The sequence below is a fragment of the Heterocephalus glaber genome, unplaced genomic scaffold (assembly GCF_053883595.1).
Source record: "Heterocephalus glaber isolate CG9 unplaced genomic scaffold, H.glaber_assembly_v1.0 deba00001452, whole genome shotgun sequence".
Taxonomy (NCBI): domain Eukaryota; kingdom Metazoa; phylum Chordata; class Mammalia; order Rodentia; family Bathyergidae; genus Heterocephalus; species Heterocephalus glaber.
The window spans coordinates 9,909,303-9,934,618 of NW_028258302.1; the positions used below are offsets into that span (position 1 = coordinate 9,909,303).

The 25,316-nt window shown below is 42.8% G+C and overlaps 1 protein-coding gene and 1 pseudogene across 7 annotated transcripts in view; one reads left to right on the forward strand and one right to left on the reverse strand.

Annotated features, from left to right (window-relative positions):
- Positions 1 to 25,316, forward strand: part of Csmd2 (CUB and Sushi multiple domains 2) — a 582,265-nt gene that overhangs the window by 545,099 nt on the left and 11,850 nt on the right. For 4 of the 7 annotated variants that reach the window (XM_087215345.1, XM_087215344.1, XM_021263294.2 and 1 more), the window contains 9 exons: positions 6,800 to 6,973; positions 11,696 to 11,878; positions 15,822 to 15,998; positions 17,202 to 17,381; positions 17,784 to 17,957; positions 20,496 to 20,669; positions 20,987 to 21,060; positions 22,980 to 23,091; positions 23,565 to 23,744. In XM_087215345.1, the coding sequence (XP_087071471.1) occupies positions 6,800 to 6,973; positions 11,696 to 11,878; positions 15,822 to 15,998; positions 17,202 to 17,381; positions 17,784 to 17,957; positions 20,496 to 20,669; positions 20,987 to 21,060; positions 22,980 to 23,091; positions 23,565 to 23,744 (1,428 nt within the window). Of the gene's footprint in view, positions 1 to 6,799; positions 6,974 to 11,695; positions 11,884 to 15,821; positions 15,999 to 17,201; positions 17,382 to 17,783; positions 17,958 to 20,495; positions 20,670 to 20,986; positions 21,061 to 22,979; positions 23,092 to 23,564; positions 23,745 to 25,316 lie in introns of those variants that run through there. The other 3 variants (XM_087215347.1, XM_087215349.1, XM_087215348.1) reach the window with 2 other exon arrangements.
- Positions 347 to 5,502, reverse strand: LOC106009867 (ubiquitin-associated protein 1 pseudogene; annotated as a pseudogene).

Sequence of the window (25,316 nt, forward strand, 5' to 3'; positions counted from 1 at the left end):
TCCTGTTTTCTCCCCACTTGTCTTGGCAGCCAAGCTAGGTTCTGGCTGAGGATGCAGAGACCCCAGAAAGACCCAGGTAGTCTATCTGGAGAGCCAAGGTGGGAAGGACACTTCTTAAAAGACAAACAAATTTAATATGGAAGGAGCCAGGATGGGTCTGGGGCATTAACATGCCCAAATCTTCCCTACTTTCTCTCCAGCTCAAGACCTAGGCTCATAGAGACTGGCAAGCACAGTCTCCACAACTGACTTCCTAACCCCCAAAAGAAAATTGGGAAGTATGCCCCTTCTCCTTCCCCACAGGTGGACTCTACAGGGCCTCCTGGGGCGGGGGGAGGGGGTGGTTTCTGTGGCAGAGCCTAGGCAAGGCCTGGTCTCAGCTGGCTCCAGCCCGAGCCATGAGGTCTTCCAAAGCATTGTCCTGGTCACTGTTGTGTAATAACAAAGCTTCCTTAATGTCCTTCAGTTCAAAGCCCATTTCCTTAAATTTGCTCATTAACTGAAGAAACTCCATCATCTTTTCTTCTGAACACTGGTGGATTTCCAGAGCCTCTTCCACTAAAAGGGGGTCGAAGCCCTTCTCACAAAGCTGTCCATGTACAAAAAGATAGTCAAGAATCTGCTCAATTTTCTCTCCTTTCTTCTTCATTGCTCTCAGGACACACTCGTATGAACTGCCCATGTTGACCACTGTCTCTACACACTGCCGCTCACTGGCAGACAGTGTTTGCAGTTCAGGATAGGCCTGGGGACAGCTTGGTGTGTTGGGCACTTGTGACACTGAGAAATTCAGAGAGGTGACTGTGGAACCTGCATTATGATTCTTCTGTGCACAGAGACAAAACAGACAGGGAAGGCATGTGGGATGTTGTCAGAGTTGGCACCTCTGTGCCACCATTGATCTCACTGGCACTGCTTTGGGTAGAAGGCTTTAGGGAATTTTGGAACGTGCCACTGCGGAGGCAGGATGTGCTATGGAAAGTGCTCTTCAGCTTGACTGTCTTCTGACTGCTGTCATCAGAGTCAAGTTTGGGAAAGGACAGAGATTTGAAATTGCTTACTGTAGGGACAGAAGGAAGGGACACTTTGGAAGACGGCGACATCTTTTCACAGTTGCCTAACTGTGGTAAAGTTATAAAGCCATTGGGTTTATGAAGAGGCTTGAAATCCAGGGTTACCTGTTCCAAGGACACCAAGACCTCCTCATCCTGTAACACAGACACAGAGCTGCCTCTGGACAAGTTATTGTCCAATAACTGAGCCATAATGGGTCCAGTAGTTCCTACCAGAATGTTTCTCAGCTCCTCCTTCTCATCAGTAGTTTTTAACTGCAGATTATCAAATGGATCTTCTTCACATTCAAAGTCAGCGGGATTGAAATCGGCCTTTGTGTGGGGTGGGCTGAGAACTTTCTGTTTCATGGCACTGCTGCTGACCCGAGTCGGAGTGAGGATGTTGTTGTGCTGTAAGCTGGCAAGGATAAGGTTATAGGAGGTGGCATAGTGGCTGTACTGTGAGTCTTGGAGAAGCTCATTTTGCTATCACCCTCTGGTCCACTCTTAAAATTCACTTTAGCTTCTGCTTCCTCAGCCTTGCGCTCTGCTTCCTGCTGGACTTCTTGGATTTTCTTAACATCTTCAGCCCACTCAGTGATTTTCTTTTCCAAGGAGAAGTCATATATGAAAATCTGTACCCAACTTTTTAGAAGCCATTTAGAACCTTCTAGTAGGGCTTTAGTCCTCTTAATCCGAAGTCAGTTTCCGCATCCCATCTGCCCTTCACCCCTTCAACTCTGGTCCCGTCACTCCGACTCTTCTCCCAGAATTCTCCCCAAGTTACCGATCTCGGTCTGGCCCCTTCACCCTCTCACCCCTCAACTCCTGCTCCTTTCACTCAGCTGGGCCTACAGCCCCTTCCCCAGGTTCCCCTCTTTGTTCATTTTTAATTAGGTTGTCTGTCTTTGTATTGTTGAATTGTAACAGTTCTTTTTGTATTCTGGATACCTTATCAGATACATGATTTATAAATATTTTCTCCATTGTGTGGGCTGTATATTTACTTTCTTGATAGTATCCTTTGATTATGAAAGTTTTTAATTTTAATGAAACTCAATTTGTCTCTATTTTCTTTTGAGCCCAGGTGATTCCCACTGAAACCATTCACTGATATTTCATGATTATCATATCTTTTTAAGGACCAAACACATTTCCACATTTAGAAGGTCAAAGTACCTGTGAATAAGACTGTGGCAAATTGTGAAGGACTTTACATATCCCAGGTCAAGCCAGTTAATGCCTTCCAGGTGAAGGCAAATTTCTATGGATGTGCTGAAACCAATAAAAATGCATGATCCAGGTTTATTATCATAGGTCATTTCCCAGATGATGAGCTTTGGAAGAAAGTGTCATAAATACAACTCTCATACTTAAGCTATAGGACTCGGGATAGGGGTCCTTTGCCTTTTGCTGTGGGACCCACCATAGCCCATGTCCAACCACAAATTGATGATTTATACTTTTGGTTTTGGCTTAATTACAACTTTATAGGGGGTTTTTTTCAACCCCTTGTTATATTTGCATTCTGTGGAATGCAAGAGAGTCTATCATTATTGGGATTGCTAAGTGTCTATCTTGCCTATTTTCATATACATATTTAAATTTAATTTGCAATTACCAGTGATAGAGTTCCTGAAATGACCCAGAGAGATCTCATTTAGACATAAGCATGAACATTAAAAACATTTTTGAAATTTTTATATTGGCAAACTGAGAAGTACAACAGCAGCTATTCACATTCTCTTTGTTCTCCACCACCTTGATTCTTATGTAAATGTATTCTGAACATAAGTTGTTTCTCTTATTAATATCGTATATCATTTTTTCTTTTTTCCTTATTCACAGCAGCCAAATGATAATGTCATTGTTTTATCTCTTGTCATGAATATTATTGTTGTTGACATTTTCCTCCTTTAAAAGAACAAACCTGAGAACAGGAATAAAACAATAGAGTATGCTCTGCTAATTTTACAGATACCCAGATAGCATAGATCAAACAAACAAACAATTCAGGCATTATACATGCTTTTTCAGAGATTATTATATATTACCCTAAATGTAACATTATCCACAAATCTAAAGAAAAACTTTAAAACCAAATAAGCACAACATAGACAATAGAAAATGCAAGGTATTGTCCACAAATCATGAGGAGTGGCCATTATCAGTATGTACATATGTATGCCAGTAGAAATGAACAGAAATTCTTGTATTTTTTAGGAAATGCTAAAAATATCAGCATTATTCCTAAGAATCCAAAGCCATACACAACTCAAAGGCTCATAAATAAGAAATGGATAAATAAAATGTGGAACATTAGATGCCCCAAAGGTCCTTGCCTCCCATATTCATTGCTTTTATGTAATATCCTCCTATATTGTACCAGGGTTGGTCTGTGTGACCAGTAGAACATGGTGAAAGTGGTGGTATGTGGTTTCCACAACTATATCATAAGAGACATTGTCACTTCCACTGTCTACTCTTGGATCAGCCACTCTGGGGGAATCCTGCAGATGACAGTAGATATCCTGGTTATGTCATGAGAGATCTTGAGCTACAACTACCCAGATAAATCATCCCAAATTGAGACTGTGAACAATAACAAATGCTTATTGTTGTCTAAGTTTTGAAGTCATTTGTTACACAGTGATAGATAACTAATACAAACAGCATACCATATAGCAGGCCTCAGCAAACCTTGGCCCATGGACGAAATCCAGCCTGTTTTTTCTATGAGCCCTTCACATTTTTAAACACATTTCATAAAAAAGAAAAAAGAAGAAGAAAAATAAGCAACGGAGATCATAAATAAATATTTAATATTTGGCCCTTAAGAGAAAGTTTGCCAAGCCTTGCTATATTGTAATGATAATAAACAAATTAGCACTACACAAAGCATAGCTGACTCTCACAAACAGAATACTGAGGGGGGAAAAAGCCAAGTACAAAATATGTACTGTATGATTACATTTGTATAATTCAAAAGCAGAAGCAAGTAATGTTGTACAAATTAAGATAGTAGTTTACTTTGGAGAGGTGAGATGGTAGTGATAGGAGCTTCTGAGCATGGGAGCTTCTTACCAGTATGATGGAGATAAAAATGGTGCCCACTGATAAGGTTGTCTCAGGAATAAGTACTATAATCCTTGAAATTCACTGAATTAGTGATAAATTGCTGAGGAATAAACCATCATTAAACTTAGTGACTTAAAATAGCAACTTTTTTGTCTTCTCACAATTCTATGGGTCAGGAATTCAGGTTAGCAAGTATATCATTCTGGGTTCTCCAGAGAAATAGGATCAGTAGGAAATAAAAGGAGTTGGATCACATGATTATGGAGGCTAAAAGTCCCAACATCGCCATTTGGTAAACTGGACATGCAGGAGAGCTGATGGTGCAGCCCAAGACCCAGGAGAGCCCATAGTGTAAGTTCCAGCACAAGACCAAGTTTGAAGGTAGGAGAAGACTGATGTCCAAACTAGAAGGCAGTCAGCTAGAGAGAACAAACTCTATTTTACTCAGCCTTTTTGTTCTATTTAGGCCTTCAAAGGATTGAATAAGACCCACTCACATTGGAAGGGGCAATCTGCTTTACTTGGTCTTCCTGCTTGAGTGTTAATATTGCCCCCAAATCCCCACACTAAGACACCTAGTATATTTGACCAAATATCTGGGCACTCTCTGGCCCAGTCAAATTGATCTGTTAAAATTAACCATCACAGCAAGGATGGCTCATTGGACCCCACAAAGCTCAATTAGGACTAGAGGATCTAAGGTGGCCTCACTGGCATATTCGGCACCTTGGTGTTGACTACTGACTGAGAGGTGGTTGTTCTGCTACATGTGGCATGTCTCCATGTGGCTGCTTGCTCCAGCAGGATAGTGTAGTCTTCCTCACTTGGAGACTGGCTTCCTAGAACAAAAGAGGAAGTTATCAGATCTCCTCAGAACAAAGCTAAGAATTCCCAGTATCTCATTCCAGCACATCCCATCACATTCAGTTAATCAAAGTAGTATAAGGCCAGCCCATACTCAAGGGAAGGAGAAATAATAGACTCTACTTCTTGGAATAGGAGGAGTATGCATGCACAGTATTGGGAAGAATTGTTGATGGTCATCTCTGCAGACAGAGTACCATAGTCAGCCCTCCAATCACCATAGTTTGTATCTTTCCCTTGTACGGTATACAATCCCTCACCCTCAAGATCTCCAGGGTCATAGCCATTGAGTTTCAGTTATTGATTGTGTGGCAGATCACCCCAAAACATAGTAGCATAATGCAATAACCACTTTATTGGTTATGATTGGCAATTCAGGCAGGGTTTAGTGAAGAAAGCTCATCTCTGCTCCACATTTTATTGACTATTGTGGCTCCACAGGGCCTGGAATATCCACAATAGTCTCAGTTACATGCAGAATCATGGTGCTGGCTGTCATTTGGGTCATTGTGATTGTTCTCTACACAATCCTTCTCCACACACTTTATCATTCGGTAGTCTAAGCCAGACTTCCTTTACGGTTAGCAATAGTATTTGAAGAAATAAAGATAGAAATTGCTAAGCCTTTTAGATTGCAACTAGCCCAAGGTAACTTCCACCATGTTCCATTATGCAAAACAGGTCATAAGGTGAGCTCATATTCAAAGAGAAGGGAATCAGGCTCCACTCACTGATGAGAGGAATTGTTAGGGATAGTCTTTGCACATAACCTACATGAGCATTGGAAGAGTGTTGAACACACATTAAGACCACAATGAGAAGTGAAAGCACCTAAGACCTTGTAATGCCATTCCCTATCCCCTGCCAAAATTTTATCATCACCAACAGCATTGACCCAACCCAGGTTTTATTCCTTGGTTCCTATCCTGGTCAGAATCCATGCTGTGTGCTGTGCCCTTTCTGGATACAAATTATGACTACAAGGACCTCCAACCAGACCCCAGAATTTTGTCAAAGTCATTTCCATTTCTTCTGAAATACTACAACAGCTCCCTCTTTCTTGCTCCACCCTGGTCTTTTCTCCATACAGAAACCAGAGTGATCTTGTTAAAATGTCAACTAGATCATATTCCTCCAGTGGCTTCCTGTGATGCTGCCTTAGTCACTTTTCCCATTGCTGAGACACAATACCATGCATACAAACACATACAACTGTGTCTGGCACATAATGCACATTAAGCAAACGTGTGTTGAGTAAATGAAAAGATCACCCTGTGACAACCAGGGGAAGGTCAAGTCCAGCAATGATGACAAATTCTCCTGCCCCAACCTGCACATCTCAATTCCGATCTCCTAATCTTATCACTGGTTTTCAGTTATACTGTTATGTTGCAGGAAAGGGAACTGGTAGAGTGAAGGGGACAAGTCAATGATAACTGACAAAGCAACTGTAAGATGCAGTTGGAAAAGGATTATAACTGGTCCTCATTCTGGAACTGTGGGCACTGAAGATAGTCCTAGAATTGGAGGTTTCTCATTTTGTTTTATTTGTGCTCTATGAACCATCTTTCTGCCCATGTCCATTTCAGATATGTCCTATGGCAGCAAGGAAACAGGGAGAGGTGAGCACAAAGGCAAGAAAGTGAACAAACTAACATTATTGCATAACTTTTACCTTCTGGGTAGGTGTTACTCTTCACAGATCTAGAAACGGTGAGGTATGTGGGCTCTGCTGGTGCCCTAGTTGTTTAGAGTGAGGATTTGTCCCTACACAGCATTGCTGAGATGTTTGTTCTTCCCCACAGTGGTGTCTTGTGGCCATCCGGGCTCCCCACCTCATTCCCAGATGTCTGGAGACAGCTATACTGTGGGGGCAGTCGTGCGTTACAGCTGCACTGGAAAGAGGACTCTGGTGGGAAACGCCACCCGCATGTGTGGGCTGGATGGACACTGGACTGGCTCCCTCCCCCACTGCTCAGGTATGGAGCATGCCATTAGGGAAGGGTTTGATAAAACACTGGCTGATGGAAAATGGTCAGGCTCTTAAGGTAGGAGCATAAAGGATGAGTAAAAGGGAGGCACACCTTTGAGATCTCATCCTTTCCCTCACAGGAAGAAAGCAGTTAGAAGAGGTATTGTGTACTTCTACCAGTTCACCCCCTTAGTCAGCTCTGGCCAAGTCCATACAGCCAAGAGATTGCAAAATTAGGGTGGGCACAACTTTGTAAGAACGCCCTACAGCCATAGTCTTATCCAGACACTTGATTCCATGGGTTCCTGGAAACAGTCTAAGACTTTCCGTTAACAGCCAAACCCAAACCCACTCCTGTGTTCTTTTCTTCCATGTTTCAGACTCCTGGGCCCTAGGCTACTTCTCATTTTCATCAGTGCTGCCCCGACCTGTCCTAAGTCCTGGCTGCCTAGTTGGGTATAGTCTTCTTCCCTATTGCCTGGAGATATCAGTCCCCAGATTTTTTCTATTAAAAAATTGATTTTAGGGCCGGGGATTTAGCTCAGTGGTGCTGCCGCCTGCCTCGCAAGCACAAGGTCCCTAGTTTGATCCCCAGTACCCGCCCCAAAAAAATTCATTTTACTGCTAACCCCTATGGGACACTGGGATGCTATTAAAATATCAGCTGTAGGTATCAACCAACACTCCCATGTCCATGTTCTCCAGACTATGAATTCATCTGTAACATCATATAATAGAACAAAATATTCAAAAGCATATTGTGCCACCAATAACAGAAATGACCAGGCTTAAAAAATATATTACCCATGGCTTTGTATTCTTTGAGGTAAGCCTGCCTGGCCCTAGGAAGGGGTCCCATTCAGAATGTCACCCCTAGGAAGGCAGTTGCTCATGTAGCTTGAGTTTCCTCAGGTAGCCCACCTGGGCATTTAAATTACCCCCTACCCTTTTCATGCCAGACCCCTTCTAGAGGCAAAGAACCCAACCTCCTTCTAACAGCAAAGACTTCTCCCCAAAAGATGTGCACCTATTTTTGCAGTTTGAGGTTCCCAGATGAGCCTGTCTACCAAGACTTAGGACCCTATCAAAATATCAAACCAGATATTTACTAGGTCTCCCCAGAAAGGAGAATGTTCCAATGCCACTGTTTCAAAGGGCCATTTTCTTCCTAGGACAGACATAGCACCCTATGTGACAGCAGGACTTTGGCTCCTTACCCTGGTAAATCTCCTTAATCACCTACTTAATGAATGAAGCAGGACTACATGTGACCCATGAGGACAATTTAGCCTGGAGAGAAGAAGTCTTGCTAACTGGGCCCTTGGCTTCTTCTTTTGGATTTATGGTAGAAGTGACTTTGGGAGGACAGCATGGGAAGAACAAGGTCATGGACATTGAGGCTTCATTAGTATCTGCAGAGCAAGTTCCAGAAGAAAGAGGTAGTCCAAAGAGAAAAGGAGACCAAGCATGCATTCTCCCTGTCCCTTCTATGCTAATCTTTGCATAAATCTCCTCCCACTAGACACTACTCTAGGACATCAGGCTAGTGATGTTCTCAAAGCCCACTTGATCTATTTTGGAGATCTTTGTTCTCCATGGAAAGAGGAGAGCAGAGTAGAGGCTAAAGTAATTAGAAGAAAGCTTCAAGCATCTCTGCCCATTAGCTTAGAGGGCCCAGCTATGTGGTCATTCTCCTGGCCCATAGCGTGGAATTGAAAGTCTCCTTTAGCCCAAACTATAATTTTCCTTCTCTAGAGTTGTGTTAGCAGAGGCTAGAAAATGACCTAGTGGAAATATTATAGAGCTAATTCTTTTGTGGAATAGAGAACTAAGCTAGAAACCCTTCAAACCCCTTTTAACTTTGAGATTTCATTATTCTGTGACCTCCTAAGTGCTCTTCCTGAATATACAAAAAGAGAGGCTTCCTTGGCAACATCAAAACTCCATTAAGAGAGATAGAAACAAGCTAACACCTCAAAAAAGCCAGAAAAAGTAGAAAGCAAGAAAGGAATCTTCAGAGCACATGGACTCCATTCATTAGGGGGCATTCATTCAACTATTTAATCCCTGACCCTGAATAGTCTTAAGATCAATTGGTGCCTTATCTCCCACGTCACCGTCAAAGATGACAGACCCTTAGGGGATCAGAACCATGAGCAAAGCTTTCCTGGAGGCTTCTGAGGACAGAATTAGAAGGGATGCCAAGGAATGAATGAACTTTAAATGCCTTAAATGAGAAAAGTGAGAGCTGAGAAGAACAGGCAGTCAGAAAGTAACTCTGTGTATGCACCAATGGGCAAAGTCGATACAGTTCCTCCCTTCCTGAAACCTACAGATGTCACCTTGTATAGCAGGAAAAATGCATTCAAGAATTCCAGGATCTTAAGCCTCATTCTGTACAATCAGGGAACCCATATGATACTTAACAAAATCAACTGAGTCCTTGCATCATCAACCCCTGGGCCATATAAGCAGGCAGAGATTCCAGGAGTTTGAGGCCCACTTTGAGAAGTTCATTGCCCAACTCTCCAGTATCACCATCTTTGCTGATATACTCTGCAGTAAAGACTTGCCATCCTTTTATCTGCCTCCATGGTGCAATATCCTGTCCCAGCCTCCCTTATAACAGGAACCCTAGCCCCTGGGTGACTGACGGATAATGGTCCATGGCTTGTTAGGAAGTAGGCCCCACAGCAGGAGGTGAGCAGTGGACCAGCTTCATCTGTATTTACAGCTGCTCACTCCCCATTGCTCCATTACTGGCTGAGCTCCACTTCCTGTCAGATCAGCAGTGACATTAGATTCTCATAGAAACACAAACTCTACTGTGAACCTTGCATGCAAGCAATATAGGTTATGCACAACTTATGAGAACCTAATGTTAAAAGAATAGAAATAAAGTATGGGATAAATGTAATGCATTTGAATCATCCTGAAACCGCACATCCCCAACCCTGGTCCATGAAAAAAATCATCATCCCCAAAACCAGTCCAAAAGAGATTGGGGACTGCTGCCTTATAGCATTGAAACAGAGGCCCCCAACACTGAAATGAGGTGTGTCTGTCAGAACAAGCCCCTAGCACTGCAGAGCTTCACCCTCGTGACTACTCTGGAATAATGTTAGCCCCCCGAGGTCAGCAAGGCAGTATGGGAGTCAGAGCTACTCACCATCAAGGGAACCACAACTCTCTATTGCATGAACTATATTCTGGAAATCTAGCCAAATGTGATGGGCTCTCTTTTTTCAAATGTTTGAGCTGAAAGTTGAATGAGTCTCCCCTCTTTGGTGGGGAGCAGATTGGGGAAGATTAGGTTGTATCGTATTCTCAGTTTGAGACTAGACTGGGAAAGGAAGTAACTCCATGACTGAGAGGTTGGTTGGAAGAGACATAGAGGGTAAGTGGCAGAGTATACATGACTGAAATATCTTTCAATCCAACCCACTAAATGTGGTCACTCAGATGTTATCATTCACTGTGCCCAAATGTAGATTCATGAAGAGATAGATTCCATGACAGCTGGAAACCTTATCTTCTCACCCAGCTGCTATTTATTTCATCACTGCTTCCTCTTTCGTCAGGCCTATGAGGCCTGACCTGACCTGACCTGACAATGTCCCCTGTCTGTCTCTATATATGAAGCATGCCGGCTCCCTCAGGCACTAGGTCCTCTGGCTCTGTTTTCTGCTTCCCACCCTCCCTCTTGGGTCCTTATCACTCTATGGAGTAAGTTTCTACAATATCAGAAGCCAGGTAAATGTGGGAACATAGCATGAACCAGGGAACAAAGCAAAAGTAAAATGAGCAGGCCTGAGACATTCAATCCACAGCTCATAGATATGCGTATTTTGTGAGTAGGGACTCCTTGATTAAAGGACCAGGATCAACCACCTCAAATATGTACCATTTCTTTATGGTAAGAACATTTAAAACCCTCTTGTTCTATCTTGAAATATATAATATATGTATTTTAATATCATGCTATACTCCATAAATATATATAACTCTTTTTGTCAATTAAAAATAAAATAAAACTTTTTAAAAAGCTAATAGAAGATACATAAATACATGTCCAGGATCCAGGTCAAGCTCAGCTGTTGAGAAGATAAAGCCATGCTAAGGAGTTCAGACTTTGTCCTGTCACCAGTGGGAAGCCAGGAGAGTTGTTTCTGCAGAAAAGAAACACAATCAGATGATTAGTGGTTGTTCATCATGCAGATTGAAGGATAAATGAAGGGCGAGTTTAGGAGGAAGAGATATTAGTTGGGAGACTTGCAATTGTTCAGGCAAAACAATGTTGAGTATCTAAGCCAAGACAGTAGCATTGAGAATGGATCTGGGGACGTGGGACCAGCAGATATTGGTGGGGAAGAAGTAAAGGGAGGAAAAGGAGATGTGGCCTGAATGGACCACTGGAATTCCAGACTGGCACAAGCCAAAGAACTAGGGCACACTTTCCATCTCAGATACTTTCCTCTGCTTTCTTGCTTCCCTTCCTGCGTGGGACCCAAGTCTTCCCCCAGGACCTCTCATCTTTGTAGTCTCTGGCCACTGACAGTGAGGCAGAGCCTGTCAAAGTACCATGGGCTGGATGCACAGTGAGTTGTTGCCTCCCTCATCCATAGGAACCGCTGCTTCCCCATAGCAATGGCCCCATCTCTTCCTCGGGCTCCTCTGCTCCCTTCCTTACATGCAAACTCCGCAGGACTTGTTTGGTTCTATTCCACAGGAACCAGCATGGGTGTATGTGGTGACCCAGGGATCCCAGCCCATGGTATCCGTCTGGGGGACAGCTTTGTTCCAGGCAGTCTGATGCGCTTCAGCTGTGAAGCTGGCCACGTGCTCCGGGGATCATCAGAACGAACCTGCCAAGCGAATGGCTCGTGGAGCGGCACACAGCCTGAGTGTGGAGGTAATGTATGTGACCATTCTGCTTCTCCCCTTTGCCCAGCCCCAGCTCTCTCCTCCCCTCCCCCTTTTGCTCTCAAGCACCTGCCTCACAGAGAAAGCCCATGGTCCTGCTCAAGTCCATGGCCTGGTGTATAGTGGACATCAACAGATAGCTCACCTTCATTTTCAGTAGTAATCCAGGATGAACATATTTATTCCCACCCTCACTTAAAAAGGGAATAAGCCAAAAAAGACTACACTTAGCCCATGAATTCATTCATTTCCCATACAGTTTCATTCAACAATTATGTGCCAAATGCTGTGGTGTGTCCTGGGGACACAAGAGTAACCAAGACAGATACATTGCTATGGTCTGAATGTTTATCTCTTTCCAGAATTCATACATTGAAATCTTAATCACCAAAGTGATAGTGTTGAGAGATGTTTAGGTCCTGAGATCAGAGCTCTTATGAGAGACCAGATAAAAGAGACCCCAGAGAAGAACTCTCTTCCCCTTCTGCCGATAGGAGGACATGGCAAGAAGGCACCATCTATCAACTATCATAGGAGGCTCTCGCCAGTCACTGAGTTTGTCAACCCCTTCACCTCAGACTTCCCAGGCTCCAGAACTATCAGAGTAAATATCTGCTGTTTATAAGCCACCCAGGCTATAATATTGTACTATAGCAGCCTAGACAGAGTAAGACATACACTTTGTTCCATTAGTGGTTACAGCATGAGGGAAGAAACTATGTTAAACAAACATTCAAAGTGCCAAAAGACTTCAAATGCAATTTTTTTAAAAACTCTTTAAAAATAATCTAGGCCCTCAGTGGTGCCTTGTGAAGCAGCACCAATGGAGGAAATTATACTTTTCCACATAGTCCTAACAGCCAGGGTTAAGGTTGCATGAAAAGATGTTGAAGAGGGAGGAAATGATAAAAAATAATCATCTAGCACAGTAATGGGAATGAGATAGAGAAGGATGTCACTGTTGGGCAACATGGAAGGTTAATTTAGGGTAGGAGTCAATAATTCAAAGCAAGAGTAGTCAGCTCAGGCCATGTTTGTTCAATTATGTTTTGCTACATAGATGCAGGGATACACAGTGCATTGGGTTTAGGGCTGGGGTTTGATCAGGAAGCTGGACATCAGCAGGAAGCAGCAAGAGAAATGATGAGGAGGGCAAGGCAGTGGCTATGATGGGTCTTGGAATCTAGCAGGTTTATGTGCTGAGTAGAAGATAATGAGGAAGTAATAAGATCAATGGATTGTAGTTCTCCATAACACCAAAGAATCACCAAAGAACTTTTTCCAGAGGGGGTGACCTGAAGAAATAAGAGGCAGCTGTACTGAGAGGAGGCTGCTGGAAACTGAGGTTGTGGAGATGTCCTACCTAGCAAGGGCAGGCATCCTGGTCTGTGCTCAGGGGACACCTGCCCAGGGAGTGAGACACATGGAGTCAGAGCCCCTCCCACTTGTCTGTCCAAAGACCTCCTTTTCTGGAGATGATATTTGCAAAGTTGGTTCTGGTAGAATTTTGTAGGCATGTCCAGAGAGGCTTCTGGTCATGGCAAAGTGTAATGCAAAAGAAGCATTTCCTGTATTCATAAACATCCCCAAGACATGCATCCTTTTGGATGACATTCAGATCCTCAGGTGAAGTCAGTTACCAGGTCAGAGTTTGGATGTGAAAATGAATGTTTGGAGAGAGGGAGAAAGGGAGGGATAGAGAGACAAAGACATGTACAGTGTTTATGCTTTCTTTTGACAAGCTCTTACTTTAAGGATACTTAAAGGGTCTACTCACATTCATATTTCCAGCCCCAATCAGTTGCTCTCCTCTTAGTGCTTTTTCTCCTTCAAATTTAACACTTATTATGTCATATTTTAATGCATGTGTTTAATAGTTGGTTTCTTACGTATAGACTAGGACCCTTACAGACAGGGAACATATCCTGTTCATTGTATTCTGGGCACTTCAGAAGCACAAATATTTGTTAAATGAATAAATGGTAGGGCCTGTCGTGCCAATTACATGGGAATCATTTCTATATTACACTTTGGGGTCACACGAATGTTGTGTATACTTACAAAATTAAATTAAAGTTAGAAAAATACACTCTATAAATATCAAAAGCCCAAAGGAAACAAGTGAACCTAACTAACCATGTATCAAGTTAGTAATTTAGTAACCCAGAGGATTGTGTCAATTGCTTTGAGAAAAAATGGAATTTGACTGTAGTATTTATCCTAAGGACAAAGGGACTTGCAAAGAATTCTTAAACTGTTTTTAGCAATCATACTGTGAGTAACAATATTGACATTACTGTCCTGAGACTATTACATATGAAATATCACCTTGCACATGGATAAAATAAATACAAATTATTTACTATCAGTAAGAACCAAGATTTTTAGTGAAAAGAGCTATAGTAGAAAAATAAAGAAGAGAAAACCCTTAATCTTAAATTTAGATTGGCAATATCAGTATAAATTCATAATATATTTTCATTTTAAAAGGTTATTTTCCTAGCTTTAGCCACTCTAAAGGTCTAGGATCAGTAACTATTCAGTAGTAGTAAATACTCTTAGTGCTCAGATTGTAGTCTAAAAATCCATTCTCCATTAGAAGGAGCCAGGCTCTTCGGAGAAATGGCCAATTCTAGGGCTGGGGCAAGAAATATACAAAATAAATGTGGTACATCTTATCACTCCAGCAAGGAATTCACCAAAGATAACTGGGGTCATGTGAAAGGAACTCAGGATCCAACTCAAAGATGTTCCCCCATTGACCAAAGACAGGACAATGTGAACAATAGTAAGGAGAATGAAAGCAATGGATGGCAACATATTAAATAGGTTTAAATCCCTGAGTTCAAAATAATTCCTATACTCTTTAGCCACCTTTAGAACTTGCTAAGTAACAAATTCATTTTATGTCATTTTTAAAAAGAAAGAAAAAGTATTACCAGCCTTCCTGTATGAATTGTATTTCAGAGTGAGCAAATATTTGGTAATGAGAAAATTCTTTAATAAAGAACACCTAGCTAATGCAGAAAGAATGATGAAATTACACTATTTTTATGACCTCTAATGAAGTCATGATCCTGTTCAACATTCACCTATTACTGCTAAAACCATTAAGTAAAAACGAATGGGAAGTTTTATAATGATGGATTAGGTGATCCAACCTGGACCATTGATCAGCCTCAGCATTACGAACAAGAAAACAACCAGATATTCTGCGCCTCCTGATCCAATGCAACAGGAGAGACACAAAACCACCAAAAAACACCCATGCCAAAAACCAGAACACGAGGACAGGAACACAGGAACTTGTGAAACACCTCATTTGATGCTGTTAGCAAAATCCAGAAAGTGGGAAGTGCTGCTGGACAAATGCCCTGGTTTCTGTAACAAATCACAGCAGAGGAAATCTCCAGTAATCTCCAGGTCCAACACTTAGAGATATGCCAACCAAATGTCAAGTGTGGACCATATTTTGATCCTGATTCAAACAAATCAACTCTAAAAAATAATCAAAATGTGTTATATGCATGCATATAAATGCCACAGTGAAAGCCAATATTTTGTAAAATTAATATAAATGCCACAATGAAGCTCAATATTTTGTAAAATTAGCATGTAGAAAAAGAAGAGAGGCCATTGAGAAAAATTAATTACTAACTGAATATTTGGTAATATTAAAGACTTGTTTAAATTTTTAGATGTGATGATAAAAATATAGTCTTTTTCTTTAAAAATACAAATTATTTTAGAAATTAAAGGAAGATAATACAGGTCTCTGCCTTCCAGCGGTGAAATGATCAGATATGAAAGCAACATGAGGCCTCCATCCACAGAGTCCTTACATGACATGTGGGCTTCCAACTCTGGGCAGTTCTCATTCCCCCAGGTGCCACCCACCACTGACTGAATAATGTGCTCTTTTGGTTTCCTAGTGATCTCTTGTGGCAATCCTGGGACTCCAAGCAATGCACGTGTCCTGTTCAGTGATGGCCTGGTTTTCTCCAGCTCTATCGTCTATGAGTGTCGGGAAGGCTACTATGCCACAGGCCTGCTCAGCCGACATTGCTCTGTCAATGGCACCTGGACAGGCAGTGACCCTGAGTGCACAGGTGAGAGCCCAGACCTTCTGGGCTCCATGGTAAATGGTACCCCAGGCAGTATGGCCCCTTATTGTCAAAGAAAAAGGCTGTCCAGGAGAGACTGGGAGAACTCGTTGGAGTGTGGGGACTTGTGCCTGAATGAGAGAAGGCACACAAATGGCCTCTACTTGTTGACCAAGTGCCAGCCAGAGTTAAGTGCTTTATTTCGTTTGCATGTCATATACAACCCCTTTAAATACCTACTGTCTGCCCCATCTTATATGTGGAATTACTGAGACTCAAAGGGGTTGAGAAGATATATTGCCCATTTCTCAGGCCCTAGTCAGCTTCTTGGATGTTTGTTTGTTTGCTTGTTTTCTAGTACAAAACCTTGGGGTTCAGTCTTATTCTCTTTCCACTTTAAAGCTGCCACCGTCCACCATTTTGTTACTTTTTTCTCTTCCTTGGACCCATCACCCTGACCTAGCTCCAAAACACTGTAGCCTCACAGCTCTTCTTTCTTGCTCCTGTCAAGTGTACCCCAAATTCTTCCTTACAAAGCCAGTCACTGTGGAGCCCAGATGGAGGAAAGAAATAGGGTGGGGTAATCTGACAATATTCTCTCTTGAAAGGTAGAATCTGTGTTTTTAAATTCATCGGACTTCTTGTATTGTATTCACTTTAGTTCTAATAACCACAGTTCATCAAACCCATCCTCACTTGATTCTGCAACAGAGGCATGACAATTGAACAGATTTATGACCTTGTTTCCAGGCTGTTTGGCCTACAGAGGTCTCCTAGGCAGAATGGCAGGTTATAAAATGCATCCCTGAACAAACTGTTTTATATGGTCTATTAACACATCCTAAATGCTTCAATCTGGAAAGCCCCACTCCCTGGCCCCCCAGCCTCATTAGGAAGAGACCCCTGTGTGCACTTCCTGGGGAGGGGGTAGGTTTGAATAAAAAGTGGTCTTCATAGCCTAATTTCCTGGTGTGCATAAGGATGATATGGATATGGACAGCAGAGTTGTTGAAGGCCTATGCAGGAAGATTTGATCTAATAGCCTTTAGGATGAGTAGTGCCCACTTGGAAGCCTGTGAAGCACAGAGCATCCCCGATGTGACCATTTTCCTCCTGGACATATACAGGGACTGACAGAGATGGTACTGGGATTCTGAGAAACAGCATAGGGGTCTGGGAGCAAATAACATTGTATCTCTCTTATCCTAGTCATAAACTGTGGTGACCCTGGGATTCCCACCAATGGTCTCCGGCTGGGCAATGACTTCAGGTACAACAAAACTGTGACATACCACTGTGTCCCTGGCTACATGATGGAGTCACACAGGGTATCTGTGCTAAGCTGCACGAAGGACCGGACGTGGAATGGTACCAAGCCAGTCTGCAAAGGTGCGTCTGAGGGCTGAAACTATGAACAGAGAGCCAAAGAAGATATTCGAGTGAGACATGGACCTTGAATATTGAGAAGGGAAGGGGTGACAGGGCACTCTAATGTCTTATCGGGGGTATGCAAGGTGAGGACTGGTCCTGAACATCAGCTCAAAAGAAATCAGAAGGGACCAACATAAGGACTGGGCTTCAGACACTGAGGGGGCCCAGGGTTGGGCAAAGAAAGGAGAGGATTGTGACACTTAAGAGGAGGTACTGTAAGGCACAAAAGTGTGGAATTCCCACAGAAAGAGAGGTCTTTGGCCCAGGCTCCCAGCTGGGAACAGAGTAGTCAGTGGTGGTGACAGGGTTGGTTTCCCCAGGACAGTACCAGGGCTGAGCTTGCTCTGATCTCCCCCACAGCTGTCATGTGCAAGCCACCTCAACTCATCCCCAATGGGAAAGTGCTGGGGTCTGACTTCATGTGGGGCTCGAGTGTGACCTATGCCTGCCTGGAGGGTTACCAGCTCTCCCTGCCTGCAGTGCTCACCTGTGAAGGAAATGGATCCTGGACCGGGGAGCTGCCTCAGTGTTTCCGTGAGTAGCTCACAAGGCCCTAGGCCATCTCAGATGTCTCCTCCACTTCCCTCTTCAGAGCTCTACTGCTGGAAAGCCTAGAATAAATATCCCCTCCCCAATCAGGGAAGAGATTTGTCAAAGACACTATTAGAGAAGAACAGAAGCTTGAAAGAAGAGCATGAGAATACTGTACCTTTACTGAGCTCTGGTTTTGGACACTGTCTATAGTCACAGGGGAGAAATTAAGCCAGAGACAGAGAGGTGTTTCAAGAAACACTTGGGGGGTAGTTGCCTGGATGAGATGGTACCCTAAGATGTAGGGACAGTCAGAGCTAGAAACAGGCTTGTCTTTGTGGGAAATGCCCTCCCTATATGGGAAAGACTTCTGGGAGACCACAGTTTTCTGGTGAGAGATTATTTCTTATCCACCTGGGCTAGCTGTGTTCTTAAGAGCCCCAAATCCATTTCAGGACTTTTCACTTACTGAGGCCCCAGAGGAGCAAGCTGCAGCATGCTTATCCTTGATACGCTCCACAGATGGGCCCTGGAAGGTTTTCTCAATGCCCATGCTTTGAACAAACAGTAGGACCTATTTTGTCTTTCTAGTTGACATTTATGTAATTGCACAATTCGTACACTCCTGACTCTGAAAATTTGCCTCAGTTTGGGAATTTCAGACAAGATTAGGGACAAAAACTCAATGGTGGACACAGACCCTTGCATCATGGTTAACCACCCTTTGCTTACCATTTAAGTCAGGAAGTCTTGGAATTGGATGTGGGCTCAATAACTTTATTTTCCCTCTTGAGAAATAACTAAATTGTTTTTAAACAATGAATTACAGTCACTTTTTTAAAATGCCCTATATCAAAAAATACAAAGAAGAAAGTAAGACTTCCCAAAGATAACCACAGTTAAACTTTGGAGTCTGCCTCTGCATGGATCACAAGGCATTTTTGCATATATAGTGATATGTATATAAATTTCTATAAATAGATCATGCTGTGTATACTATTTTATAACTTGGGTTCATTGATGAGCCACCACAATCTTTCTGCAAACTCTGGCTCCATAATACATACTGATCTACGTATCACTTTAAAGAATTTCCTTGTTGTATATATCACAATTTGTTTATTCTTCATTTGTGATGAATTTAGGTTATCTCCAATGTAATCATGTTGGAAGTTTCTGCAATAAATATCCCTGAAAATAGCATTTCTTTGCTCTTGTGGTAACACCCTAGGAGTGAGAATGTGGGGCCAATAGGCAGGCACCCTGTATGTCCTGAATTGCCTTCTAGAAAGGGTGCTGCAACTTATGTTCCCACCAGCAGCTATAAGAATGTTTCTTGACTTACACCCTAATCAACAATAGATGTTACCAATATTTTTGAATATTTATCAGCCTGAGGAGTTTAAAAAGGTATCTCTTGGCTTTAACTGGCATTGCTGGTGAGACTGACTGAGTTGCTGTTTCTTTACTTGTCAGCTATTTACATATCTTGTTCTTTTAATTGCCTCTTCCAGATATGGTAACTTCTAATTAACTTGACTTTTGACGGACGTCTAACTGTTCAGCCCAGATTCCCAGCTTCCAGGACATAGGCTAGTCCAGCTTCCCTCAGCACTTTATGTACACACTTGCTAATGCATGCATACACACACCCATTCACTAACATCATGGCATAATGTGATGTCCTGGGAGCTTTGGCTTTGGCCATGAATTTTTATAATACATTATAAGTTTAACATGAGCCAAGTGAAATGGATACACTCACAGTACGCACCATGGTGCATAGAAAGCTGAGAAACTATCAAATTTTTGAAGATAATAACTGAAGATAAAAACTTAGAGATAAGTCCACTCCTAGAAAATGCTCCTAAGAATTTTGCACGTGTGAAAGAAAACTCATATGTAACTATGTAATAAAAAATGCCGAATATATGCATTGTGCTTAAATGTAATTGCAGTACAGCCACTCATTGGAAAATTGTGTAGCCAGTAAATGATATCATAAACAAAAAATGTTTGCAGGATGATATTAAGTGAATGAAGTAAGATTTGCAATCATATGGACATTCAGTTTGCAGCCATGCACAAGTGTATACACAACTGGTGAAGACTAGAATGGAATATGCACAAAATGGGGAAGAAGTTTTAGAGTGGGATTGCAATTTGTTTTTTCTCAATGTTCTCTGTTTGCTGTTGTTGCTGCTGGGCACTGAACCCAAGGGCTCAAGCATGCTGAGCCCATTCCTTACCTCTGAGCTACAGCCCCAGCCCCATCTCAGTGTTCTAAACTTCTTGAAATGTTAGTCCTTGACTTGGGTGATAACTAAGCTCTACGCCTTGGGAAGAAGCAGAAGCTCCTAGCAGCTGCTGCAGTAATGAGGCAGGCAGAATCAAGAAGTGCTTGCTGGGGTTGCCCCAGCTTCCAAAGTTCAAGTGGAACCTGGAGAAAAATAGGAGAAAGAACAAAGGCAGGGGTAAAGGCAGGAAAGAGTGTGTTCTGGGAAACAACTTGAACCCACCTTTCTCCCTTTGTCTCGCCAGCTGTGTTCTGTGGAGATCCCGGGGTCCCTCCCCGTGGGAGAAGAGAAGACCGAGGTTTCTCCTACAGGTCATCTGTGTCCTACTCCTGCCATCCCCCTCTGATCCTGGTGGGCTCTCCTCGAAGATTTTGCCAGTCGGATGGGACATGGAGTGGCACACAGCCCAGCTGCATCGGTGAGTGGAATCTGGGGCAGTGCGTGTCCCAGTTGGTAGGTGACCTCTGGGGACTGAGGTGATGGCCTCCCTTCCCGGTCTTCAGTGGTCTCATCTTCAATAGAGAGTGAGTCCTCCTGCTCTGAGATCCATGGAACACCCAGAGCTAAGGTGCTTGGGGAATGGAATGCCCAGCCAGGCTTAGAGGGCGATGGCGCTCACAGGAGATGGGGAGTCAGGCAAGGGCTCTGATTTCTGTCCCACAGCTATCTGTCAGTGAGAGGAGGCAGTGACTATGTCAGTGACCATGGATCTGCCTCTTTGTTTTGCCCATCCAGATCCCACGCTAACCATGTGTGCTGATCCAGGAGTGCCGCAGTTTGGGATACAGAACAATTCCCAGGGCTACCAGGTAATGAGATCAGCCCAGATTGGGCCTTCCTCCCTCCTGTCCCTTCCTGTCACTCGGTGTCAGAGGACCCAGGGACATTTGTGGGGACAGGGGAAGGTGGAAGGGGCCTTGGAAACTGGACAAAGGAAGGGAAAGCATTTGGCATGGCTCCTGAGGTTCAACATTCACACATGCTGGGACTCAAGAGTTCCACTCCTGGAAACATAGCCAGAGATATTCTTGCACATGTCATGAAAAATACTGTGATATATTTATAGGATGGATTATTATACAACAGTGAAAATGAATGAACTATAGCTCTACATGGTGTGAGAATGAATGAACATGACAAGGATGAATCTTAGAAACATACTGTTAAATGACAAAAGTTTAGATATAAAGATTAAAACCAGTAAAAAGTTATTAAACTGTTTAGAGATACAGGTATGAATATGTGACAGAATTATTTTTTAACAAACCAAAGAAATTTAAAACACAAAATTCAAGATGGTGGTTACCACCAAGAGGAGCTGAGAGTTGGATCGGGGAAGGAGCACACGCAGTCCACTCCTTATCCTACACAGCACCCTCCACTTTAATGTGCTTATTTTATTATTACATTTACTATCTCTATGTGTTACTACATTCATTTATATGCATCAGAGGTCACATGATGATTTTTGCAAAGAGGAAGTCATGGGCAAGGTCATGCAGGGCCCTGAGGCCAATGTAGGTATTTGGGGTTTTATTCTAAATGTTATCAAAAGAGGTTCAATCTCATTCATCATTTTAAATACCACTCCAGCTGCTGAGTCAAGAATGGATAACAGAGGGGCTAAGAATAGAAGGTCATAGACATGTAAGACAGTGTTGTTGTGACCAGGTGAAATTGTGTGGAAGCAGTGACAGTGGAGGCAGAGAGAATGTACCTGGGTCCTCCAGGTATGTTCTGTGTACAGAGCTCTTCCATGGAACTAAGGATGTTGATAGGCTGGATTGAGGGCTGAAGGAATCAAACTTGGCATGAAGGTTTTGATTTGGGCAACTGGATGGATAAAGGTACCATTTGCTGAATCATGGTGAAATCTGAGAGAAACAGGCTGGGCACAGAGGAAGGGAGTAGAAATTAAGAGTTTTACATTGCATTTAAATGTGCTTCCATACATAATAGAGATGCATGAGCATTTGAGCTGGGAAGTAGTGCAGTCTGACTTGCAGTGTTGGAAATTGGCCTGGCCACATTAAGCCAGACAGATTGGAGGGACAGAGATAAAACTGGTGTTTATAGGAATATCAAGTGGACAGTCAGGGACTGGTGGGGTGTGAAGGTGAAGAACACAACCGAGCAGAGGGAGAGTGGCAGTTCTGTCCAACAGATATTTGCTAAGCACAGCATCATATTCTGGGGGCCATATCTGTAAGGAAGACTGGTCTCCAATCCTTGGGGAACTTACAGTTCCATAAAAGAAGGGGAAACACCCATGTGAAATTTGATTTTGCACAGATGGTCACATTGTATAAAATGCTTTCAATTCCACTACGGCATTTGAGTGTCACAACATTTCTGAGTAGCTGTGACTCAATGGCCATCCCTCTTTATACTTAGGAAGACTAGGTATAAACCTAGGAATGTATAAACCCAGGAAGATTTAGAGTAGAAGACAGAAATCGGATCTAGGGTCTTTTGATTCTGTCTACCACCACTGTGTAATCAGAGCACTGATCTAGCTCAGGGTACAGATAAGCCTTGTGGAAGAGGTGTGATATCTACTGCCCTAAAGGATCAGTAAAAGGTTTAACCAAGCAGAGAAGCTTTCTTTTGCAGCCTGAGGCATTAACGTGGGCAGGAGTTGGGATGTGGGAAGTGAGTGGCCATGTGACAGGCTTGGGAATTGTCGCTGGATAGAAGGTGATGCCAGCCTCTCCCATCCTTGCTGCAGGTTGGAAGCACAGTACTCTTCCATTGTCAGAAAGGTTACTTGCTTCAGGGCTCCACCACCAGGACCTGCCTTCCCAACCTGACCTGGAGTGGAACCCCACCCGACTGTGTCCGTGAGTACACCCCAGACTTCACCAACACCATCCTGCCCCAGCGGGGCATCCAGGATGTGCTTGGTTGCCACTTCCCATCTAGATGGATATTGATCTTTTTTGAGTCCTTATTCTTTTGAGCTCCCTCATTCCTTGGGGCACGAAAGACTTTCTGGAATTTGAAGACAATTCCTTTTCCTTACCAAAAAAAAAAACTATTCCATGGCAGCAAAAACTAACAACTACAAGGTCAAGCCTCAAGTGGCCATTTCAGGCTCTGATGATGGCCACTTCATCTCCCCTCAGGCAAGTGCTACAGGCTTAGAGAGTTGACCAAGCCATGAGCCACGTGACTTTCAGAGAAGAGGCTGGGGAGGGCATGGAAGGGCCTAGAAAGGAGAGGAAGGGAATGTTCCATCTAGAAACAGGGGATGATGGAAAAGGCCCTGAAGACTCATCTCCTCAGGTCTAACAATGTCTTTCCTCTCACTCAGCCCACCACTGCAAGCAGCCAGAGACACCAACCCATGCTAATGTTGGGGCCCTGGACTTGCCCTCCATGGGCTACACACTCATCTACTCCTGCCAGGAGGGCTTCTCCCTCAAGGGTGGCTCTGAGCACCGCACCTGCAAAGCAGATGGCAGCTGGACAGGCAAACCACCCGTCTGCCTGGGTGAGTGAGACCACAGGGAGCTGCTGTAGGGCACAGGCCAGAGGGCCATGGAGCGTGGGCTGAAAGAGACCCAAAGGAAAGTGGAACCCTTATCATATCCCCCTTGTTGCTCTGAGCACTTTGTATTAACTCACTCGGTCCTCATGAGCATCTTATAAGGCAGGTGCTGGTTGTATCTCTACTATATAAGGAAACTGAGGCAGGGGGACATAAAGCAACATGCCCAAAGCCACCAGCTGGTAAAGGGAAAGGGTGAAGGTCTGAACCAGTAATGGCAAACCTTTTAGAGCTTTCAGTGATACAAACAGTCTGCTGTGGCACATGTGCCATAGGTTCCCCACCGCTGATCTAAACTTTGGCGCTTGACAACTTTTCCATCCTGCCCTTCAAACACAGAGAAGGCTTCATGGTCAAAGCCTTTATCAGGGGTAGAATTTAATAATGTTGTCTTATTTTCATTGTATGAATTATTATAAATTTTATTTCTATAAATTAATACTTTTACATTTTTTTCTATTTATCAATTATTTCCGTTTTATTTTTATTAGTACATGTCTGCAATACATGATGATTACATTTCTTATTCAAAACATCTTCAGTGACACATATTGGTACATGTTTACGAGGCACAGCATGACCGTGTGTAATGACCAAATCAGAAAAATTTCTATCTCTTCAAACATTTATCATTTCTATGTGTTTTCCACATATGGTAGTGGTACAAGTTTCTTTTAAAAGTACATTCACTATTTTTATTGTGACAAAATGTACATAATATAATATTTTCATTGTACATTCAGTGGCATCGGGTACATTCAGTATCATGCCATCATCATTCTTAACAGAAACTAAACCTATGAAACAGTAACATCCATTTTTCCTTTTCCTTAGCCATGGAAACCTCTATTATACTGTCTGTCTCTATAAAGTTGCCTCTTCTAAGTACCTCATTTTAATGGAGTCATACACTATTTATCTTTTTGTGTCTGGCTTATTTCTCTTGGCATAATGTTTTCAAGATTCATCTATGCTTTAGCTGGTATCAGAATTTCATTCATTTTATGGCTAATACTCCATCATATGGATATATCACATTTTGTTTATTAACTCATCCAATGATAAACAGTGGAGTTGTTTCCACTTTATGGCTGTTATAAATAAAGGTGCTGTGAATATACATGTACATGTTTTGTACGGATATATTTCCAGTTCTCTTGGGTGTATAGTTAGAAGTGGAATGATAACTCCATGTGGAACATATTGAGGAGGTGCCAAACTTTTCCAAAGTGCCAGCAGCATTTTACCTTCCCGCCAGCCATGCACCAGGGTTCCAAGTTCCTTTGTATTCTTGCCTACCTTGTTATTGTATATTGATCTCAGGCAGATGTAAAGTGATACCTTGTGGTTTAAGTGTTTTTCATCCAACTAATTATTTTAACACATAAATTTCTTGTTGTTGTTGTTCTTTTTTGGTACCGGGGATCAAACTCGGGTCCTTGAGCTTGTGAGACAGGCGGTGGAACCATTGAGCTAAATCCCCAGCCCCTACACATAAATATTGATACATATGTG